This window comes from Mauremys reevesii, linkage group 15 (assembly GCF_016161935.1).
Source record: "Mauremys reevesii isolate NIE-2019 linkage group 15, ASM1616193v1, whole genome shotgun sequence".
Taxonomy (NCBI): domain Eukaryota; kingdom Metazoa; phylum Chordata; order Testudines; family Geoemydidae; genus Mauremys; species Mauremys reevesii.
Window position 1 is genome coordinate 5,696,493 of NC_052637.1, and position 19,788 is coordinate 5,716,280.

Sequence of the window (19,788 nt, forward strand, 5' to 3'; positions counted from 1 at the left end):
AAAGATGGGCACTACATTAGCCTTTTTCCAGCCATCCAGGACCTTCTCGATCACCGTGAGTTTTCAAAGATAATGGCCAATGACTCTGCAATCACATCAGCCAACTCCTTTATCAACCTCTGATGCAGCTCATCCAGCCCCATGGACTTGTGCTCATCCAGCTTTTCTAAACAGTCCTGAATCACTTCTTTCTCCACAAAGGGCTGGTCACCTCCTCTCCATACTGTGCTGCCCACTTCAGCAGTCTGGGAGCTGACCTTGTTCATGAAGACAGAGGCAAAAAAAGCATTGAGTACATTAGCTTTTTCCACATCTCTGGCCTGGTCTACACTACGCGTTTAAACCAATTTTAGGAGTGTTAAACTGAAGTAACGCCGCACCCATCCACACTAAGAGGCCCTTTATATCGATATAAAGGGCTCTTTAAACCGGTTTATGTACTCCTCCCCAACGAGAGGAGTAGCGCAAATATCTGTATTACCATATCGGATTAGGGTTAGTGTGGCCGCAAATCGACGGTATTGGCCTCCGGGCGGTATCCCACAGTGCACCACTGTGACCGCTCTGGACAGCAATCAGAACTTGGATGCAGTGGCCAGGTAGACAAGAAAAGCCCCGCTAACTTTTGAATATCATTTCCTGCTTGCCCAGCATGAAGCTCCGATCAGCATGGGTGGCGATGCAGTCCCAAATCCAAAAAGAGCTCCAGCATGGACCGTACGGATGTGATCGCTGTATGGGCAGACAAATCTGTTCTATCAGAGCTCTGTTACAAAAGACGAAATTCCAAAGCATTTTTTAAAATTCTCCAGACAGAGGACACAGCAGGGACTCAGCGCACTGCTGCGTGACAAGTGTAACGGAAAGCCAAAGAATCAAATGGACGCTCATGGAGGGAGGGAGGGGGGATTGAGGACTCAAGCTATCCCACAGTTCCTGCAGTCTCCGAAAAGCATTTGCATTCTTGGCTGAGCTCCCAATGCCTGTAGGGTCAAACACATTGTCCAGGGTGGTTCAGGGCATAGCTCATCAATTTACCCCACCCCCCACCCCCAGAAGGAAAAGGGAAAAAAATCATCTCTTGACTCTTTTAAATGTCACCCTATGTCTACTGAATGCTGCTGGTAGACGCGATGCTGCAGCAGTGAACTGCAGCATCCTCGCCCCGCCCCTTCCTTGGTGGCTGATGGTACAATATGACTGCTATCCATCAGCAGCAGCAGCCTGGTGGCAGATGGTACAGTTGAGAAGATATCCATCCTCATCATCAGCCCATGAGTGCTCCTGGCTGGCCTCCCGGTCAATTCTAGTAGATGGTACAGAATGGCTGGTAACCGTCTTCATCATAGCAACAGGGGGCTGAGCTCCATCAGCCTCCGCCCTTCATGTGTAAAGAAAAGATTCTGTACTGCCTGGACTATCATAGCAGCGGGATGCTGGGCTCCTCTCCCCCACACTGCTTAATGTCCTGTCTGGACTGTCATAGCAGCTGGAGGCTGCCTTCCCCTCATTTTATCTCACTAACAAATCACTGTTTCTTATTCCTGCATTCTTTATTACTTCATCACACAAATGGGGGGACACTGCAACGGTAACCCAAGAAGGCTGGGGGAGGAGGGAAGCAACAGGTGGGGTTGTTGCAGGGGCACCCCCTGTGAATGGCATGCAGCTCATCATTTCTGTGGGATCTGACACGGAGCGGCTGTGCTCTCTGGTTCTCTGATACACTGGTTCTCTAGTACACTTGCCCCATATTCTAGGCAGGACTGATTCTATTTTTAGATACCATAAAGAAGGGATTGACTCAGGAAGTCATTCCCATTTTTGTCTTTTGCGCCCCCGGCCGACCTCAGCCAGGAGCACCCATGACAGCAGCAGACAGTACAGTACAGAAGGACTGGTAACCATCATCTCATTGCCAATTTACAATGGCAGCAGACGATACAGAATGGCTGATAACCATCTCTGCTATCATGCAAAAGCAAATGAATGCTGCTGTGTAGCGCTGCTGAATTGCCTCTGTCAGCGGCATCTAGTACACATACGGTGACAGTGACAAAAGGCAAAACAGGCTCCATGGTTACCATGCTATGGCGTCTGCCAGGGCAATCCAGGGAAAAAGGGCGTGAAATGATTGTCTGCCGTTGCTTTCCCAAAGGAAGGAGTGACTGACGACATTTACCCAGAACCACCCGCGACAATGACTTTTGCCCCATCAGGCACTGGGATCTCAACCCAGAATTCCAAGGGGCGGGGGAGACTGCGGGAACTATGGGATAGCTACGGAATAGTTACCCACAGTGCAATGCTCTAGAAATCGATGCTAGCCTCGGACCGTGGACGCACACCACCGAATTAATGTGCTTAGTGTGGCCGCGTGCACTCGACTTTATACAATCTGTTTTACTAAACCGGTTTATGTAAAATCAGAATAATCCTGTAGTGTAGACGTACCCTCTGTCACTAGGTTGCCTCCCCCATTCAGTAAGGGGCTTACACTTTTCCTGACCTTCTTGTTGCTAACATACCTGTAGAAACCCTTCTTGTTACTCTTAACATTCCTTGCTAGCTGCAACTGCAAGTGTGATTTGGCCTTCCTGATTTCACTCCTGCATGCCTGAACAATATTTTTATACTCCTCCCTGGTCATTTGTCCAAACTTCCACTTCTTGTAAGCTTCTTTTTTGTGTTTAAGATCAGCAAGGATTTCACTGTTAAGCCAAACAGGTCGCCTGCCATATTTACTCTTCTTTCTACACATCAGGATGGTTTGTTCCTGCAACTTCAATAAGGATTCTTTAAAATACAGCCAGCCATCCTGGACTCCTTTTCCCCTCATGTGATTCTCCCAGGAGATCCTGCCCTTCAGTTCCCTGAGGGAGTCAAAGTCTGCTTTTCTGAAGTGCAGGGTCCGTATTCTACTGCTCTCCTTTCTTCCTTTTGTCAGGATCCTGAACTCGACCATCTCATGGTCACTGCCTCCCAGGTTCCCATCCACTTTTGCTTCCCCTACTAATTCTTCCCAGTTTGTGAGCAGAAGAGCTCTGCCCCTAGTTGGTTCCTCCAGCACTTGCACCAGGAAATTGTCCCCTACATTTATTTGCCAAAAACTTCCTGGATTGTCTATGCACCGCTGTATTGCTCTCCCAGCAGATACTGGAGTGACTGAAGTCCCCCCTGAGAACCGGGGGCCTGTGATCTAGTAACTTCTGTTAGTTGCCAGAAGAAAGCCTTGTCCACCTCATCCCTCTGGTCTGGTGGTCTATAGCAGACTCCCACCACAACAACACCTCACACTTCTAAACTTACTCCAGAGACGCTCAGGTTGTTCTGCAGTTTCATACTGGAGCTCTGAGCAGTCATACTGATCTCTGACATACAATGCAGCTCCCCCACCTTTTCTGCCCTGCCTGTCCTTCCTGAATAGTTTATATCCATCCATCACTGTACTCCAGTCATATGAGTTATCCCACCAAGTCTCTGTTATTCCAATCACATCATAATTACTTGACTGTGCCAGGACTTCCAGTTCTCTCTGCTTGTTTCCCAGGCTTCTTGCATTTGTGTATAGGCACTTAAGAGAACTCGCTGATCGTCCTGCTTTCTCAGTATGAGGCAGGAGTCCTCCCCTCTTGCGCTCTCCTGCTCGTGCTTCCTCCTGGTATCTCACTTCCCCACTTACCTCAGGGCTTTGGTCTCCTTCCCCCGATGAACCTAGTTTAAAGCCCTCCTCACTAGGTTAGCCAGCCTGCTTGCAAAGATGCTCTTCCCTCTCTTTGTTAGGTGGAGCCCGTCTCTGCCTAACAATCCTTCTTCTTGGAACACCATCCCATGGTCGAAGAATCCAAAGCCTTCTCTCCAACACCATCTGCGTAGCCATTCATTGACTTTCACTATTCGACGGCCTCTACCCAGGCCTTTTCCTTGCACAGGGAGGATGGACGAGAACACCACTTGCGCCTCAAACTCCATTATCCTTCTTCCCAGAGCCACGTAGTCTGCAGTGATCCGCTCAAGGTCATTCCTGGCAGCATCATTGGTGTCCGTGTACCATAGATATCGTCCTTCCATACACAAGCAGTAAAATACCCTGGAAGGAGGCAGCAGACTCAGCTCTGCGAGCCCCAAAGGCAGCGTGGGAGCAGAGACGCCAGTCTCAGAGCGGGGACGCTCTGCTCCCTGCAGACACTCAGGACTTCTCAAGGCCTGTGTTTTTAGCTAAAGTTTCACATCACTGAGCACAGGCCAGAAGGGAAATAGCTGGGAAGGTTCTGAACGATCCCTCCTGCCGGTGAGAGCGAGGAGCTTAGGACGATGCATCACTGCACTGTGCCCCAGGCCCAGGCCAGGAACAAGATCCACATGGTGCTCTCATCTGTCTGCCAGGCTCACATGTGACCTCCCCCAGGCAGCAGCTGGGAGCCTGACACCAGCGCCGTCCCATTAACTGTACAGGATGAAGCTGTGATGTGGCTGGAGGTCAGTAAGGAACAGGGAAAACTCGGTCTGAGGGAATGTGCCACCCATAATTACAACTGCTCCAGAGCGGTAATACCCCAGGGCTCTCTTCCCCTTTGAGAGCGTGTGATTCCTTCACCCGGCACAGCAACGTGCTCCTGCCCTGTCAGTCTGACACTGTACAGCACCCAGGGGAGCACCCGAGAGCTCCCTCCTGAGCTCCTTGCAGAATCTCCCCATTTCACTCTTTTCTTTTCTCTGGGCCCTCAAGTTCTCTCCCCCTCTCTGCCCAAGGGCCCAGGCTGCTGCTGCAGCTGCTGCTGAGAGCTCCTGGGGAGCTGTTCGGTGACACCCGTGCGGTGCTGCTGCAGGGAAGCAGTGAGGGAAGGAGCCAGCAGGAACTAGTGAGAGACAGGAGGCAGAAAAGCAGCCTTTGCATCCATCAAAACAGCTTCATAAATGAGCAGGGATTGGACTGGGGGAGAGGGCAGAGGGACAAAGGTGGCTGGATTCTCTGAAGATCCACCCACAAAATAAGCTCCGCCCATGTGAGTCACCAAAAGGAGACAGCATGGTCTGTTCACAGGAGAGGGTGCATTGTTCAAAATGGGATGGAGTTGCTGATTGGTTCCAAATGGCTCCTGGGGCCGGTCTCCCCTCATGGGGCTAGAATATACCCGTGGGCTCTCTGGGCCTGGACCTTCTTTACTGGGGGAAAATAAGAGGTGGCATCTCCCAAACATCACCCGCCTGTGGCACCGGAAGGAGGTGTCACTGGCAGTACGTGGTGCTAGGCTGTAACTCTCCCTCTCCGCTCTCACAAGGTGAATGAAATTGTTAACAATGCTGATATTTAAAGGATCATCCCCAGGCACCTGAGCCCACCCCCCACTCAGGGACTGGAGTTGTTCACACCTCTCCGAGCTGCTGTGCCCAGCTCTCTGCATCCCTACATGTGGGTCAGTTTTGAGGTTTTCTTCACAACCAGAACAGCTGGAGAGTCAGTTTAACACAAAGTGAAAGCTGAGATCCTGGAGAACAAGGCAGTCGCAGAGAAGTGCCAGTACTTCCTGGTTGTTTCTGAGCCCCGTCAGTAAAAGTAGACACCAGGACTTACCAGTGCTCCCTGCACCAAGCCCGGCGTCCTTAACAGGGCTGGTAGCTCTGGCCTCCTGGAAGGGGGGGGCCTTGGGGCAGAAGGGCCAAGGGGGCTCCGCTTCCCACCACTGGTGAGTGCAGGGAAGGGGGTGATTCCATTCCTCCCCCCCCAAAAGCAACACGGCTGGGGCCGGGTCGCTCCGCTTCCTACTGGCTGCAGTGAGTGCGGGTGCGCACCCAACCCCTGCTGCCGGCCGGCGCCAGGCCCCCTGCTAATCCCTCAGGCTACCCTGGGCCCCACAGGGTCCCCCAAAGCTGGGGCCCAGGGCAGCAGCCCCTATTGCTCCCCCCTGTCGGTGGGCCTGCTGGTAGGGTCCGGCAGCACTGCCAAGCCAGCACTTTAACCTCGCTAGTGCGGCCGTGCTGCTGGGACCTACCGGCAGGGCTGCCAATGGGGGAGCAAATGTTGGCTGTGTGCGGGCCGGACTGGCGGCCGGCTCTTGCCAGAGCACTGCTCCGGCCCGCACCGGCCCACTTTCACCTCTGCAAAGCACCCTGGTGGCCAGTTTTCACAGTGGGATCGCTACTAACCGTGCTGCTCTCTGTGTGGAAGTAAGAGCTGCTAGTGTAAATGTGCTCTGCCTGCACAAGGAGCTAGTGTGCACATGCAACAGCGGCTTTAATTAAAGTGGCATCACTTTTGCCAGCAAAACTTTGTAGTGTAGGCAAAGCCTAAGAGCTGACAATCACTAAGAGCAGGGTAGAACCTCAAGAGACTGAATGTATAGAGCTTATAGTAGAGAAGCAGGTAACAGCTGATGGGGCAGCCGGTGGAGTGGACCAGTTAGGTATGTGGCAGGGTGGTGACTGACAGGTGATGCAGAGGAGCAAGCAAGGTGCCTTCTTCCTCCCCTCCACCAGGTGTACCTCCGAGCCTTCACTCACCTGTGGCAACCACTGTGAGTGGGGTGTGGTGAGGGACTTGTTAAAGGAACTTTTGGTTGTAGAACTAAAAAACCTGAGGCAGAAGACACTGCCCATCACACTCTGGGGTGGGGGTTTTGCTCACGGTTTTATGTTCATGAATCCTGCTTGCAGCATTTTGCTTAATTAATGCAGGGTGACCTCCCAACTCTCATTTAAAGTTTCTTCTCTACGATAGGCACCAGCTCTGGGGGGGCTCCAAGGCTAAAGCAACCAAGGGAAAAAAAGAGTTGGTGCTCAGCACCCACCAGCGGCCCTGCGATCATCTCCTCCCCCTTCCTCCCAGTGTCCCCTGCCCACCGTGGGTCAGCTATACAGCTGTGGGCAGGAGGCATTGGGGGGAGAGGGCAGAGCGAAGGCAGAGTGCGCTTGGGTGAGGGGGCAGAATAGGGCAGGAAGAGGTGAGGTGAGGTGGTCTTGGGGGAAGGGATGGAGTGGGGGCGGGGCCTGTGCAGAGCAGGGCTTGAGCACCCCTGGGGAAACGAGGAAGCCAGCACCTGTGTTTTCCACACTCAGGCTCTGTGCTTTAGAGAGAGGAAGTTTTGCCTCTCAGAGGCGCGCAGGGTGGGGTGTGGTTTGCCCAGGTCACTGGGTGGGGGCTCGAGCTGGTCCTGTGTTGTATATCGAACCCAGCCCTTCTTGCTGCCCACTCCACCTGGCAGAGGGGTTGCAGGTGCACAAAGAGCCATCAGCCCTGTTCTCTCTATCAGACATTGAAACTTGCAGTGTTGGGGCAAAAAAGTCTGGATCTTTTTCCATTACCCACAACCCCCAGTGCTCACCCCCCTGAAAACCAGGCCCCTTTCGTTTAGGTGCCCAACCTTAGGCAGCCAGGTGTGAAAGATTGTCCTTGGATTGATGGGGGATAAACCTGGGGTCCTTAAGGGGTTTAATTAAGCAAAGTCAACAGCATTTCCTACCTTGTACTCCTGGGCAGCCTCCTCCACGGGAACCACAGTGTGAGCGCGGTGAGCCCGGGATTTCTCACACACCCAGCAAATGGTTTCTCCATCCTCCTCACAGAAGAGTTTGAGACGTTCCTCGTGTCTCTCACACAGATCCTCCTTTTGCCCTTGTCCTGGTTTTGACCCTAGTTGTTTGAGCTTTTGTACAATGATGCTCAGCTGGGTGTTAGGTTTGAACTCCCCTTTCTGGAACTGGGCTCTGCACTGGGGACAGGTCAGGGGTGTCCCCACTCCCTTTTCCGCACAGTACTGGCTGATGCAGGCTCGGCAGAAGTTGTGCACACACGCGATAGTCACCGGCTCTGTCAGATACCCCAGGCAGATGGAGCAAATAGTGTCATCTTTTATGTCCCCTGCTGTAACTGGAGAGGCCATCGCAGCTGGGTGGGTGTCTGTTCTCTCTGCCCTTTGCAGGCGGCCAGCAGCCCAACCAGCCACACCTGCAGGAAACCCGAAAGTGAAAGGAAAAAATCAACAACAAGCAGCCTTTTAAAGCTTCTTTTAGCATCTTGTGCAACCGGGAGCCAATCACGCGCTCTGGCAGGATATTCCACCCAAAAAAAAAAAAAAAAAAAGGAAGAAGCCACAGCACTGAAAAGCCTCCAAACAAGCAACTTTAAGAAACGAATAGGCAGAGGGGATAAAAGTTACCACAGTGGGGTGGGCCATCTGCAGTGGTTGCCAAAATAGGCCATGTGGCAGAGAGGCTGGTGTTCCTTGTTGGCCCATCTCAGCACCCCTCCCCTAGGGCTGTGGTGTTAAAGCCCATTGCCCCATATGTCTTTGTTACATAAAATAATTCATTGTCACTTGATGTGGCTCTGACCTGCTGTTCCCAGGGCCTGACAGTTACTCTGTTTCCTAGAAGCCCCTGTAAATGCAGCTTCACTCTATTTTAGTTATTTATTTTTAACTCCTTTTTAAAGCAGTGTTTTGGTTACTCCTATTTTCCTCAGCGCACCTTGGATAACTCTGTGCGCATGGCTGTCATTGCGCTGCTCAGTGTATGGTTGTAATAATAAATAATCATAGAAAATAATAATTGATGCTACAGGTTGAACCTCCCTAGTCCAGCAACACCCCTGGTCTGGCATAGTCAGTGACCCAGTGGGTGCTCTGGGCTGGAACACTCAAGGGGGAAAAACTGACGGGTTGGGGCCAGGAGTGTTGTGGGACCAGGGAAGAGTGGAGCTGGCAGCGGCCGGAGGAGCAGGGGGCCAGCGGCTGGGAGCTGAGCCCCTGGGGAGCGGAGTCCTGGTGGGCCGGGGGCCAGCAGTGGAGCCCCAGAGTCCCTGGAAAGCAGAGGGGCCAGTGCCCTGGGGACAACGGCTGGGAGCGGTGAGACTGCTTGACTGGCTACAGCACCTGATTGGTTGGGAGAGTCAGCAGAGCAGCTCTTAAGCCCAGCAGCAGATGCACTTAAAGGTTGTGCAAAGGATCAGGCGCTGCTGGGATAGCACCTGCCCTGTTCTAGCCTTGCCCCTGATTTGCCTCATTCCAGCTAACCCAGTTCTGACCTTGACTCAGGTTCCTGACATCAGCTCTGGCTCCAGTGTTGGCTCCTAGCTCTGGTTACTGACCCCTAGGCCTGGTTGCCCAAGTCCCGGTCACGGACACTGGGGTGTTTAATGCCTATTTTGCTTCAGTCTTCACTAAAAAGTTTAATTGTGACCAGATACTCAACACAATTAATATTAGCAGCAAGGGGGAAGGAGCTCCACCCAAAATAGGGAAGGAACAGCTTACGGAATATGTAAGTAAGTTAGATGTATTCAAGTTGGTGGGGCCTGATGAAATGAACCAGAGCCAAGGTTGGTGCCTGGAGAGAGCATCTGGCCATCCTGACTCTAGTCTTGCCCTGCAATTCTGTTCTGATCATTGCCACCCAACTCCTCCTCCTCACCACCCTGGATGCCTCACACCCATTGCCATCCCCTTCACTGCCTCCACTCCTTGTCCTCCCCTCCCAGGCTCTGCCCTGCTCACCCCTGCTGCTCCCCCACTACCAGCCCCTGCAGGTTAGTTTCACTCTCCTGAGCAGAGGAAGGAAGCAGCCTTTTCAACCTTTTTTTTTTAAAAGCAGATTGCACAACCAGGAGCCAATCACGTGGGAAATTAAAAAACAAACAAACAAACAACAATAAAGCAGAAGCCGTGGCCTGGGAAAAGCCCCCAAACAAGTTACTTACAGAAATGAATAGGTGATTTAATTACATACACAAAGAAGCCAAGGCTGCTCCCCTATTTCTACATCCAAGAATCACATTAGGAACGGGAGTTCAGGTTCAGCTGTTTGTCCTTTATGACCTAAATCCTTTTCATAGTCACTGCTTTCCAGGCCACCCCTAGAGCACAGGGAACTGTGGCCACCAGTCTTCCTTCCTAGCTATAGGGCCTTGCTGTTGGCTGTATTAAAATGCATTTGTTTTACTAATCCCAGTTTAACAAACCATCCGGCCTGCTCTGTGCAACTGCCCTGTCACTAGCATTATTTACCACCACTCCCAGCCAGCTATGTTAGCCACAGAATTTATCAGCAGTGATTTTATATTTACTTCCAGATCGTTAATTACAAAGTTGAATAGTGAGGGGGCTACAGCCAATCCCTGTGACTCCTCGTTAACAGCTCTCCCATTCAATGACGATGCCCCATTGTCAGTTACAAGGTCAGAGGTTTAGGTTGGATATTAGGAAAAGCTTCCTAACTGTCAGGGTGGTTAAGCATTGGAATAAATTGCCTAGGTAGGTTGTGGAATCTCCATCATTGGAGATTTTTAAGAGCAGGTTAGATAAACACCTGTCAGCAGGGCTGCCTGGGCTCCGCAGGAGCCCCCACAAGAACGGCCGAGGCTCCCTCCCCGGCCCCAGCCGGACCCAACCCCGCCTCCGCCCCTTTCCCGGAGCCTCAGCGCATCCAGGAGCATCCCTGGACAGCGGTGCAGTGTGGCTCCAGCCGGCCCTGAGCTTCGCCCCACTCAGAACCACATGGTAAGGGTGCGGGGCTGCGAGCTCCAGGCTGAGCTCAGCTCCGTCCACCAGGGCCGGCTCCAGGCACCAGCCTACCAAGCATGTGCTTGGGGCGGCACCTTGGGAGGGGGTGGCAATGGGGGTTTGGTTTTGTTATTTTTGGTTTGGCCACGCAATGCTGGGGGGGGTGGGGACTTGGGCGGTGCAGCGATGCTGGGGAGGGACTTGGGCAGCGCCGGGGCAGGGGCTTGGGTGGCGCGACGCGGCGCTGGGGGGGCAGGGACTTGTGCGGTGCAACGTGGCACTTGGGGGGGCAGGGACTTGGGCGGCTCCACACAACGCTCGGGGGGGCGGGGACTTGGGTGACGCGACGCTGGGGGGCGGGGACTTGGGCAGTGCGACGCGATGCTTCGGGGGGGCAGGGCGGCGCTCGCGGGGGCAGGGCGGCGCTCTTTTTTTTTTGCTTGGGGCAGCAAAAATGTTAGAGCCGGCCCTGGTTGAGATGGATGGCAGGAGAGAGATCACTTGATCATTACCTGTTAGGTTCACTCCCTCTGGGGCACTTGGCACTGGCCACTGTCGGTAGACAGATACTGGGCTGGATGGACCTTTGGTTTGACCCAGTATGGCTGTTCTTATGTTCTAACCTAAATGAACCCAAAGTTATGGAGACAGATATGAGTCAAGGAAGCCAGCAGAGTATCAGAAACCTGGAAAAATCTCTGCCTGGATGGGCTCAGGCGTTTGGTCACAAGCTGAGGTGGTTCAAAAGTTTTGGAATTTTTTTAAGCAGATTTTTTTTATTGTTTCTTTAAACAATCAAAGAGTTTATTAAAAAAAAATCAAACAAGCAGCAAATATTTGACCACACACTTCTGAAACCCCAAACCATATTCAGGTTTTTGCAGACTAATTTCAGCTTTTCAATTAAAAACCCACAACAAATTTTCAAGGAAAGCAGACGTTGTCCATGATTTTTTTCTGCTTTTTAAAAACCCCTAGTTTTTGATCCAGAAAAAGTTTTGACGGAAAATATTTGTCCAACCCTTTTAATGAGCTTTAGTGCCTTTTAGCACTAGCTGATGCTGAGAACCAGTGATACCTTGTAAAGAAGTTTTCTCAAAACCTGGGTTTGTGCTGAGATGCAGAAGGTTTATTTTTCCCAGGGGCGCCCGTGGGTGTGGAGCAAATGGGTCAATTTGCGCCGGGCCCCGCAGGGGCCCCCATGAGAATATAGTATTGTATAGTATTGCCATTTTTTTATGGAAGGGGCCCCCGAAATTGCTTTGCCCCATGTCCCCTGAATCCTCTGGGCGGTCCTGCCGGTCAGGGATGGTCTAGATGGTGCTGGTCCTGCCATGAGTGCAGGGGACTGGACTAGATGACCTCTCGAGGTCCCTTCCAGTCCTATGATTCCATGATTCTATAAGCCCATGAGTGAATCCATCCCTGTTCAGCACATGCACAGTGGTTTCCTGACTCAGACTCCAAAACAGAAGCTTTTGAGAACACAGGAGTCACCAAAGCAAATCAGACCAGAGTCTGACTAGTCTGAGATCCTGTCTGTGACAGAGGCCCCAATCTCTGATCCATGACAATCTTACTTCTCATACCATGATGACTCAATTTTCTTATAACCTTTTGTAAGGAACTTTGTCAAAGGCTTGTGAAATTCCACAGGAACTTTTAGCTCATCTACCTTGTCTCTCTAATATCCTGGGACCAGCCAAGCTACACTTATACCGCAAACACATAAGCTGTGTCAGTGGGTTCTCCTTTGTCCACTGTTTTATTGACATGCTCAAAGAATTCTGATAGATTTAGGGAGACCCCATTTTCCTTTGCAGAAGCTGGGCTGGTTAGAACTCAGCATAGCATGACCGCACAGTTCTCTGTTAGTTATTGTTTATCAGGCCCTGCATAAAGCTCACCGGGCTGTAATTCTCAGGATTACCTCTATCAAATTGTTAAAGCTGGGTACAACATTCCCAGCCCTCTGATTCTCCAGAAGAGTAACTGATTTTAATGAGAGGTAGATTACTGTTAGCAGCTCAGCCATATCACTCTTAGGTCATTTCAGAACTCTCGGGCATTTGCCATCTGGTCTTGGTGGCTGCTGTTTCTTTAACTTACCAGTTTGTTCCAATCTCTCCTCTTCACACCCCAATCCATTATCTTTATTTCATGAACAGAGCAGCCCCAACACCCTGCTGAAAACTGATGCAAAGAAATCAGATATTGTCTCTCAGTATTGTCCTTACCGTCCTCAATTGCTTCCTTTCCCCTGCTGATCCAAGGCATCCTTCATTTCTCTCACAGGCTTTCTGATTCTGATGGACTGAAATAATTCCCTGGTATTTGGTTTATATCTCTGCCTGGTCACTCTTCTAATTCCATTTTAGCCTCCTAATTCCCATCATGCACTTCACCTGATATACGGTGTGCTCCTTTTTCTTGGCTTCACAGGGTTAATATTTTCCATTTGCTGAAGGATCCCTGTTTTGGCTCTAACAACCCCTTGCCCATGGCCACGGGGGGTTACAGTATTTGTCCCCTTGCTGATTCTTTTGTTTCTCAGGGGTTCAGGTGTCTGGTTGTTGATGTAGCCTCCAAGCTGAGTCTAAGGATTGTAATTTCCCTGCATTTAGGTCTTTTTGACTCACTTCCCATCTGCAAGATAATGTGATATTGACTCATTTATCTGTTTTATTTTCAGACAAACTCCAGGCTGAGTTCAGTAAGTTCCATTCCCCCCTGTATCGCCCTGTGTGACATTGTCTCCTGCTCAGTGTGTTGGTGTTCAGGGGTGTTCTCACCCCTCTGTCTGTGTTTGGTTGCAGGGTGGAGAAGCGCCCAGCTCTACGCAGGTACTGTACATACCACTGATGTTTTATCCATGGTGACACCCACCTCCCCCTGGAAGCTCTCTGCTCCTTTCCCTGCACAGAGCATTTTCCTATGACATTCAATAGGCTGGAAACAGCAATGTCACTGGGGTGGATGGAAAGGGGCAGACAAAATCCTGGTTTATTGCAAAGCAGGGACATGTCCCCTTTGGGAAGGGCTGATTGGTGAGGGAATGCTGCCCCCTGGTGTCACCTTTCCAGGGTCGGCTCTAGGAACCAGCATTCCAAGAATGTGCTTGGGGTGGCACTTCTCAAGGGGCGGCATTCTCGCTTTTTTTTTCTGCTTGGGGCGGCAAAAAACCTGGAGCCAGCCCTCCACCTTTCCAGAGCGGCTGTTCTTATCTGTCCACAATTTGCACTCAACTGCTCAGCTCACGCCTCCCAGCAGCAGGCTCAGACCAGGCTTTAGCCCACAATTTCCTTCTAACATAACATGCTCAGACAGGAGCTGTTCAGTGTCTCCATGGCTTTGGGGGGAGGAAGGCCCTGTCCCCACTGAAGGGCAGATGTAACCAGCTTGTGACACTCCCCTGACCCAGTTACAACAAACTATGGCCACCTGGCAGCTATTCTGCCTCACAGCGGTGGCTGAGCTCTGTGTGTGTGTTTGCTCCCAGCATGCAGCCTGACAGTGTGCGCGCCCTGGTGCATGCTGGGAGACTCTGGGCTGCTCCAGCAGGGATCAGAGAGCCCAGGGGACATGCACAGACTTTGCAACACAACTGGCTGGGGGTCCATGCACTCTGGGGTATCCTACTGCATAGAGCTGTGGAGAGGGGGGCATCCAGGGCAGTTTCACCAACACTGTTAGGGGATCCTTATAGGGCTGCCACCTCTCAGGTTCACAAAACTAGGACATCTACCTGCTCCACATACACAACCTAGTCCCCCACCCAGAGCACTGTGTCCCCATCCCACACTTGGGAGAGGGCACCAGCAGGGCCGGTGCAACCATTTAGGCGACCTAGGTGGTCACCTAGGGTGCTAGGATTTGGGGGGGTGCCATTTTCTTCGTCAGCAACTGCGGCGGCCGGATCTTTGGGCACCGCGGATGCTGCTGGCATTTAGGTGGAGTGAGCTGTAAAAGTTACTGGTGACCTCCCTTAATAACTAGCAGGCAGCCACTAGGAAAAAGCAGAAGCCTCACATACACAGTAACCTGAACTTTTGAACTGTCTTTTCTCCTCTGCCTTAAAACAAAAAAAGCTGGCTCCAAACCGGTTTTCACTGACCAAATAACGGTTTCACGGGGTCTGGCAACCACCAATAAAGTGTTAACATGGCATAGTCTTTGTTTAAAAGTATATGAAAAATTTGTATGCAGCAGAGTTCTTTGTACCTGAGTACAGAACTCTCCTTTTTTCTGCAGAATAAAGCAATCTTTCCTTATCCCTGTCAGGCTGTTATTGGCTCTCAGCTAGACGAACCCGATATTTCAGTAACAGTTTCTGGCGACCCCAGACAGGACTCTCCTAGCTCGGACATCGGACTCTGGACGGCTGTGGCGAACAAGGAGCGGCGCCATCGGGGTGTTTAGCCCCTCTTCCTCACTTCACCGCGGCCCCTGGGGTTCGTGCTCTGATAAGGTGAGCCCTAATAGAATAAAAAAACACTATCTGGTTCTGGTTCTGTTCTGTTCTGGTTAACCAATTAATGTTTTTCTGCTTTATACATTTTAGCGTTACATGTGTGGGCGGAACTAAGCCTCTCGTTCGTAATTCCTCAGGGTGGAAGCCATAGCGTGCAAGGAAGCTCTGAGGTCGAATTGGGATCCTTCTGTCCCGTCCCCTGTAGCAGTCAGTGTCAGTAAAAGTAAAAAATCCTGAATTAGACCATAATTCCCTCTGCTCTCTGTTTAATTCTCTGAGTGTCAAAAGACAGATGGGTGGGTCTCAAAGAAAACCCTCACACAATCCTGACTGCCATTCCAGCAGGTACCGTTTGTTATTCAATAATAAATTTGTGTAATGCCTTTTTCAGTATTCCCCTAGATCAAGACAGCTGTGGATAGCTTTGGATCCAGAAGAAAGCCAGAAAGCATCTGTAGTAATGCAAATTATCTAACTAATAAGGTAGAAGCCACTGAAACCTGGGCTGCCTATAAAACAAATACAAGAAAATATAGGGTAATTCCTCTGTTTTGCTTGAAATCAACAAGGGTATTTGTATATTTTAAGCAATGATTGACTGCCCAAAAGGCATAGACATCTGTTTTTTGTCTTTCAAATAATCAGAGAAAACTGATGCCAGCTGAACAGCATTTAACGTACCATGCATTTACTGGCACAATAGGAATTATGTTTTGTGTTCTATGTCCTGTATTGTGGTGTTTGTCTCGTGGCCAAAATTGTTGTGTTTAATATTTTCATAAAATAGTCTAATTTAAAATCAAACAAAAAAGTTACATTAAAATGCAAATATTTGTTTTATTCAACTTAAAATACAAAGTGTTTAAATAAATCAGGAAAATGTAATATACTAAAGTCTAATACATTTCCTTAAAACTAAAAGAAAAAAAAACTTCATTGGCCAAATCTTTTAATTAAAAAAATTGTTATTAAAATGTGCACTCCAACAGTCTTTGGAAGCAAGGACATAAAAAGTTAACCACACTCCCCATATTGTACATGGAATCCTTCTGGCTACCTCAGATTTCTAGCCAGAGGGCCGGGGAGGGTAAAAAGCTATTGGACACCAGAGGTTGTATTAAGTAAATTCCTCAAAGTGAGTGTGCTTGTCCTGGCTTGTTGCTCCAAAGCTCTGTAATAAGTTATTTTAATAAAAAAGTATATGTAGCATACATTAAATAATAAAACTAATGTACTGTATAATAAAAATGTTTATAGTTAAAAAAAGGTGTATAAGTAAAAAATAAAAGTTTCCTTTGTAAGTTAAAAAAGCCAAAAAACAAACGAACAAACAAAAAACAAAATAAATTAACTAAAAAAAATAGCTAGCAAGCTCAGGCTAAAGATAAGACACTGGCCCCATTCAAGGACACCGCTCATAGCTAAAAGTTGGCTGACAACCAAAAAAAGGTGGGGGCTTAAATGTGCCCAAGCAGCTATAAAATCTGCAAAACACTGCCAGGCACTAATGAAATGTGTTAGGTTTCTTTTCTCACATGTAAAGAAGCGCTACCCAAAGACCCTAGCAGCCCTGCCACTACTTGGAACCAGGAGACTGGATCTATGTAAAGGTCCACCAATGAAAGACTGCTTTGGCTCCATGCTGGAAAGGCCCTTATTAAGTCCTGCTGACTACCAACACCACTGTGAAGTGCCAAAGACTGACTGCTTGGACCCATAATTCTCACTGCAAAAAGACCCCTCCACCTCGGGAGGATTCTCCTACTGATAATTAGCCTATTCCTCCTTCTAGCTCTACTGTGCCTTCTGGACAGCAAAAAAAAGGACAAGGTGAAGTGCTAGTAACCTCTCCCTTGTCCACTAACAAACCTACTGTGCCTTTGAATTTTTCTAAAAAAATCAAAACCATTACAGGGTAATGTGCTGGTAACCTCTCCCCTATAAAATGCTAAACCACAACTGTTTCAAAAAAAAAAAACTCACTCCACTAAAATTGCCAAAGTCCAGAAATTCCTAACTAAAAAAACATTAAAAACTAATCCTAGTAAAAAAACAAAAAATTATAAACTGACAAAAAAAAATTTGTGGGACCCATGCTTAAAAATGTGGTATTAATTAAATTTTAAAGTTTATTCTACAGGCTGCGCCCTGTGTTTTAAATAAATCCTTCAACATATATTGCTCTCCCTAATTAAATTTTAAATAACAAATACCAAAGGCACCTTGTTGCCACTGCCTCTGCCATCTTCTCAATTACACTATTACCTGTGTAATACATCCAAATACAAACAATGCCATATATTTAATAAAACCAATGGCCAAGGCCCTCACACTTTAGTAATTTATTTAAAAATTGTTTAAAAAAAATGTTTAAAGTTCAAAATATCCCATATAAGTAAACAATTAAGTAAAGAATAAATGGATCAGTAAAAATAGAAGTATATGATATCACTACAAATAAACCCAAAAAATCTGTAATTAAAATTAATAAATTCCATAATAAAATAAATATAATGACTATTCCTAAAATTTGTACTGTATTACATAAAAAAAGCTCTTATTGTTATTTGGTTACCCAATTAGTAAATAATCAAACAAATACCCAAAAAGTTTGTTCTGCCACTAAAAATTTTACCTGTATTAAAACCATTCCAGTAACTAATAATGTAACCTGTACCTTATTGCAATACATTCCCTCTTATGCTATTAACATTAATGCCTTCAGAAAATATATAAAAGTATACAACCAACAAATGTGGTATAGCCCTACACCAAAAAAAAAATATTAAAATATCAATAAACTGTAATTAATACGACACTAAAAACTATCAAATGTACATTGCCCTTATCCAGTTTCCAAATCACCTCTACATACCCAAATTGCTCACAAGGGGCTGCCATTAAATTAGCACAACAAAGGGCCTGGGTTATTTTCTCTGGAAGAAGAGGGACCTAATTAAATCCCTATGGGATGGGGCCAATAGTGCAGCAGCCATTTGGAATATTCTTAAAAGCCAAGAACATAATAAGAAATTGGGTCAACTAGAAAAGGCCACTAGCCTTATTTCTGGAGCTCAGCTATCCCAAGTACAGGCTAAAGTTGGTAAATTACATGTCATTTCCACCCTTAGTTCTATAATCCAGAAGTTACTGACAGAGATGGTATTAAATATCGCTAAAGCTGGGAAGGCATTGCAGTAGAATCTAGCTTGTTCAGGAATTCAGGATTTCCTGAATGACCAGCTAATGGCCATTCGAAATAATCTTAAGCACCAGGCTTGGCCCACTGCCCTTCCAAACACATCAGAAGTACCATCTGATCTGTGGTCATGGAGACATATTTGGACACTTTCTGGGTAAAAGTGTAAACATTCACAGTGCTCCTTCCAAGCATTTGGACCGGTTAGGGGGTGTGGGCTCCCACATAACGAATCCTACCGGGTCCATGGGGAAGATGCATGTGGGACTAAATTATTCACCGTAACATCTAAAAAATTTAAACACCTGGTATACCTAACTAATTTATAGTCAGTGCCCCTAAAATAACACCTGACATTTTGAATAGGAATAGGAAGTCAATAAACTTTTTAGTTGTTAAAACCCGTACAGCTTCAGTGTATCCGTAACTGAAGCCAGGAGAAGTTGTCACTGTTCATAACTGCGTTATCTAATAAAGTAAAAAACAAAAAACTATGCTGACAGGACACCTACTTTTTTCAAGCTAATAATAGCTGTGTGTATGTTAAAACCACCACAATGCAAAATATACATTTTAATCTCATTACCATTGCAGGCAATCATATTGTTTATTGGCCTACAAATAAAATTTTGCAAGTAGCCTTAAATTCCAAATGCCCTTTAATTAAACCAGCTTAGTACCTAATCGATTTCAAGATTTGCTTTCATTGTTACCAAAAGTTGAAAAAATCTCTAAAATACAAAAGCAAATTCATATGCTTCAAAATATATATATCAAGCTAAAAATTGCCTTTCATACAGCTTATAAAGTGTCTATTTTTTGTACTAAGTATAATGTATTATGCTTTATAACTAAAACTGTACAACAACCCCATCATATTATCGCTATAAAAATGTTGAAGCAGTTGCATCTGAAGAAGTGGGTATTCACCCACGAAAGCTCATGCTGCAAAACATCTGTTAGTCTATAAGGTGCCACAGGACTCTTTGCTGCTTCTACAGAACCAGACTAACACGGCTACCCCTCTGATATAAAAATGTTATTGCTTATATTGCTATTAGTTAGCTTAAAATTATATTATTGTTGTTGTTGTAAAAATGTACTAAAAGTAATACCTTTCATGTCCATGCTAATCATGCATTGTCATTACAGCCAATCAAAACCCCTAAAATTAAAACATCTAATATAAAATCTAAAATCCATAGCTTAATGCAAATAAAAGTTTAAAAATATTTGTTGTACTAAAAGTACAAAAAAAATATAAAAATACAAAAAAACTAACAAAAATTTATAAAAAATCTTAATGCATAACAGTCTCTGTTAGCCAAAGTTAAGCTAGCTGTAACCCTAATAATGCAAAATTTATAAAAGCAAAAATTATATAAAGCAAGCAAAAAAAACTGTATAAAAAGTTGTTTTAACCTTATATAAATAATATGTAAATAAACTGGAATCTCTCAAAAAAATATCATAATAACCTATGTATAAACAAAATGCAGCTGTTTCTTCTTATTGTCTAATACAAAAGTATAAATATTTGTGTAATGCTATAACCAGAAGCTCTGCTATCCGTAAAAAAACCAAACAAACCCAGTATCTATCCCTCCAGCTTAATCGCAAAT

The 19,788-nt window shown here is 47.2% G+C and overlaps 1 protein-coding gene across 1 annotated transcript in view; it reads right to left on the reverse strand.

The window, feature by feature from the left end:
- LOC120383934 (E3 ubiquitin-protein ligase TRIM39-like) overlaps positions 1–7,950 on the reverse strand; it is a 109,279-nt gene extending 101,329 nt beyond the window's left edge. The window contains exon 1 of the mRNA XM_039502261.1: positions 7,461–7,950. Coding sequence (XP_039358195.1) covers positions 7,461–7,880 — 420 coding nt within the window. The 5' untranslated portion in view covers positions 7,881–7,950. The remainder of the gene's footprint in view (positions 1–7,460) is intronic.
- Between the last annotated feature and the right edge of the window lie 11,838 nt (positions 7,951–19,788).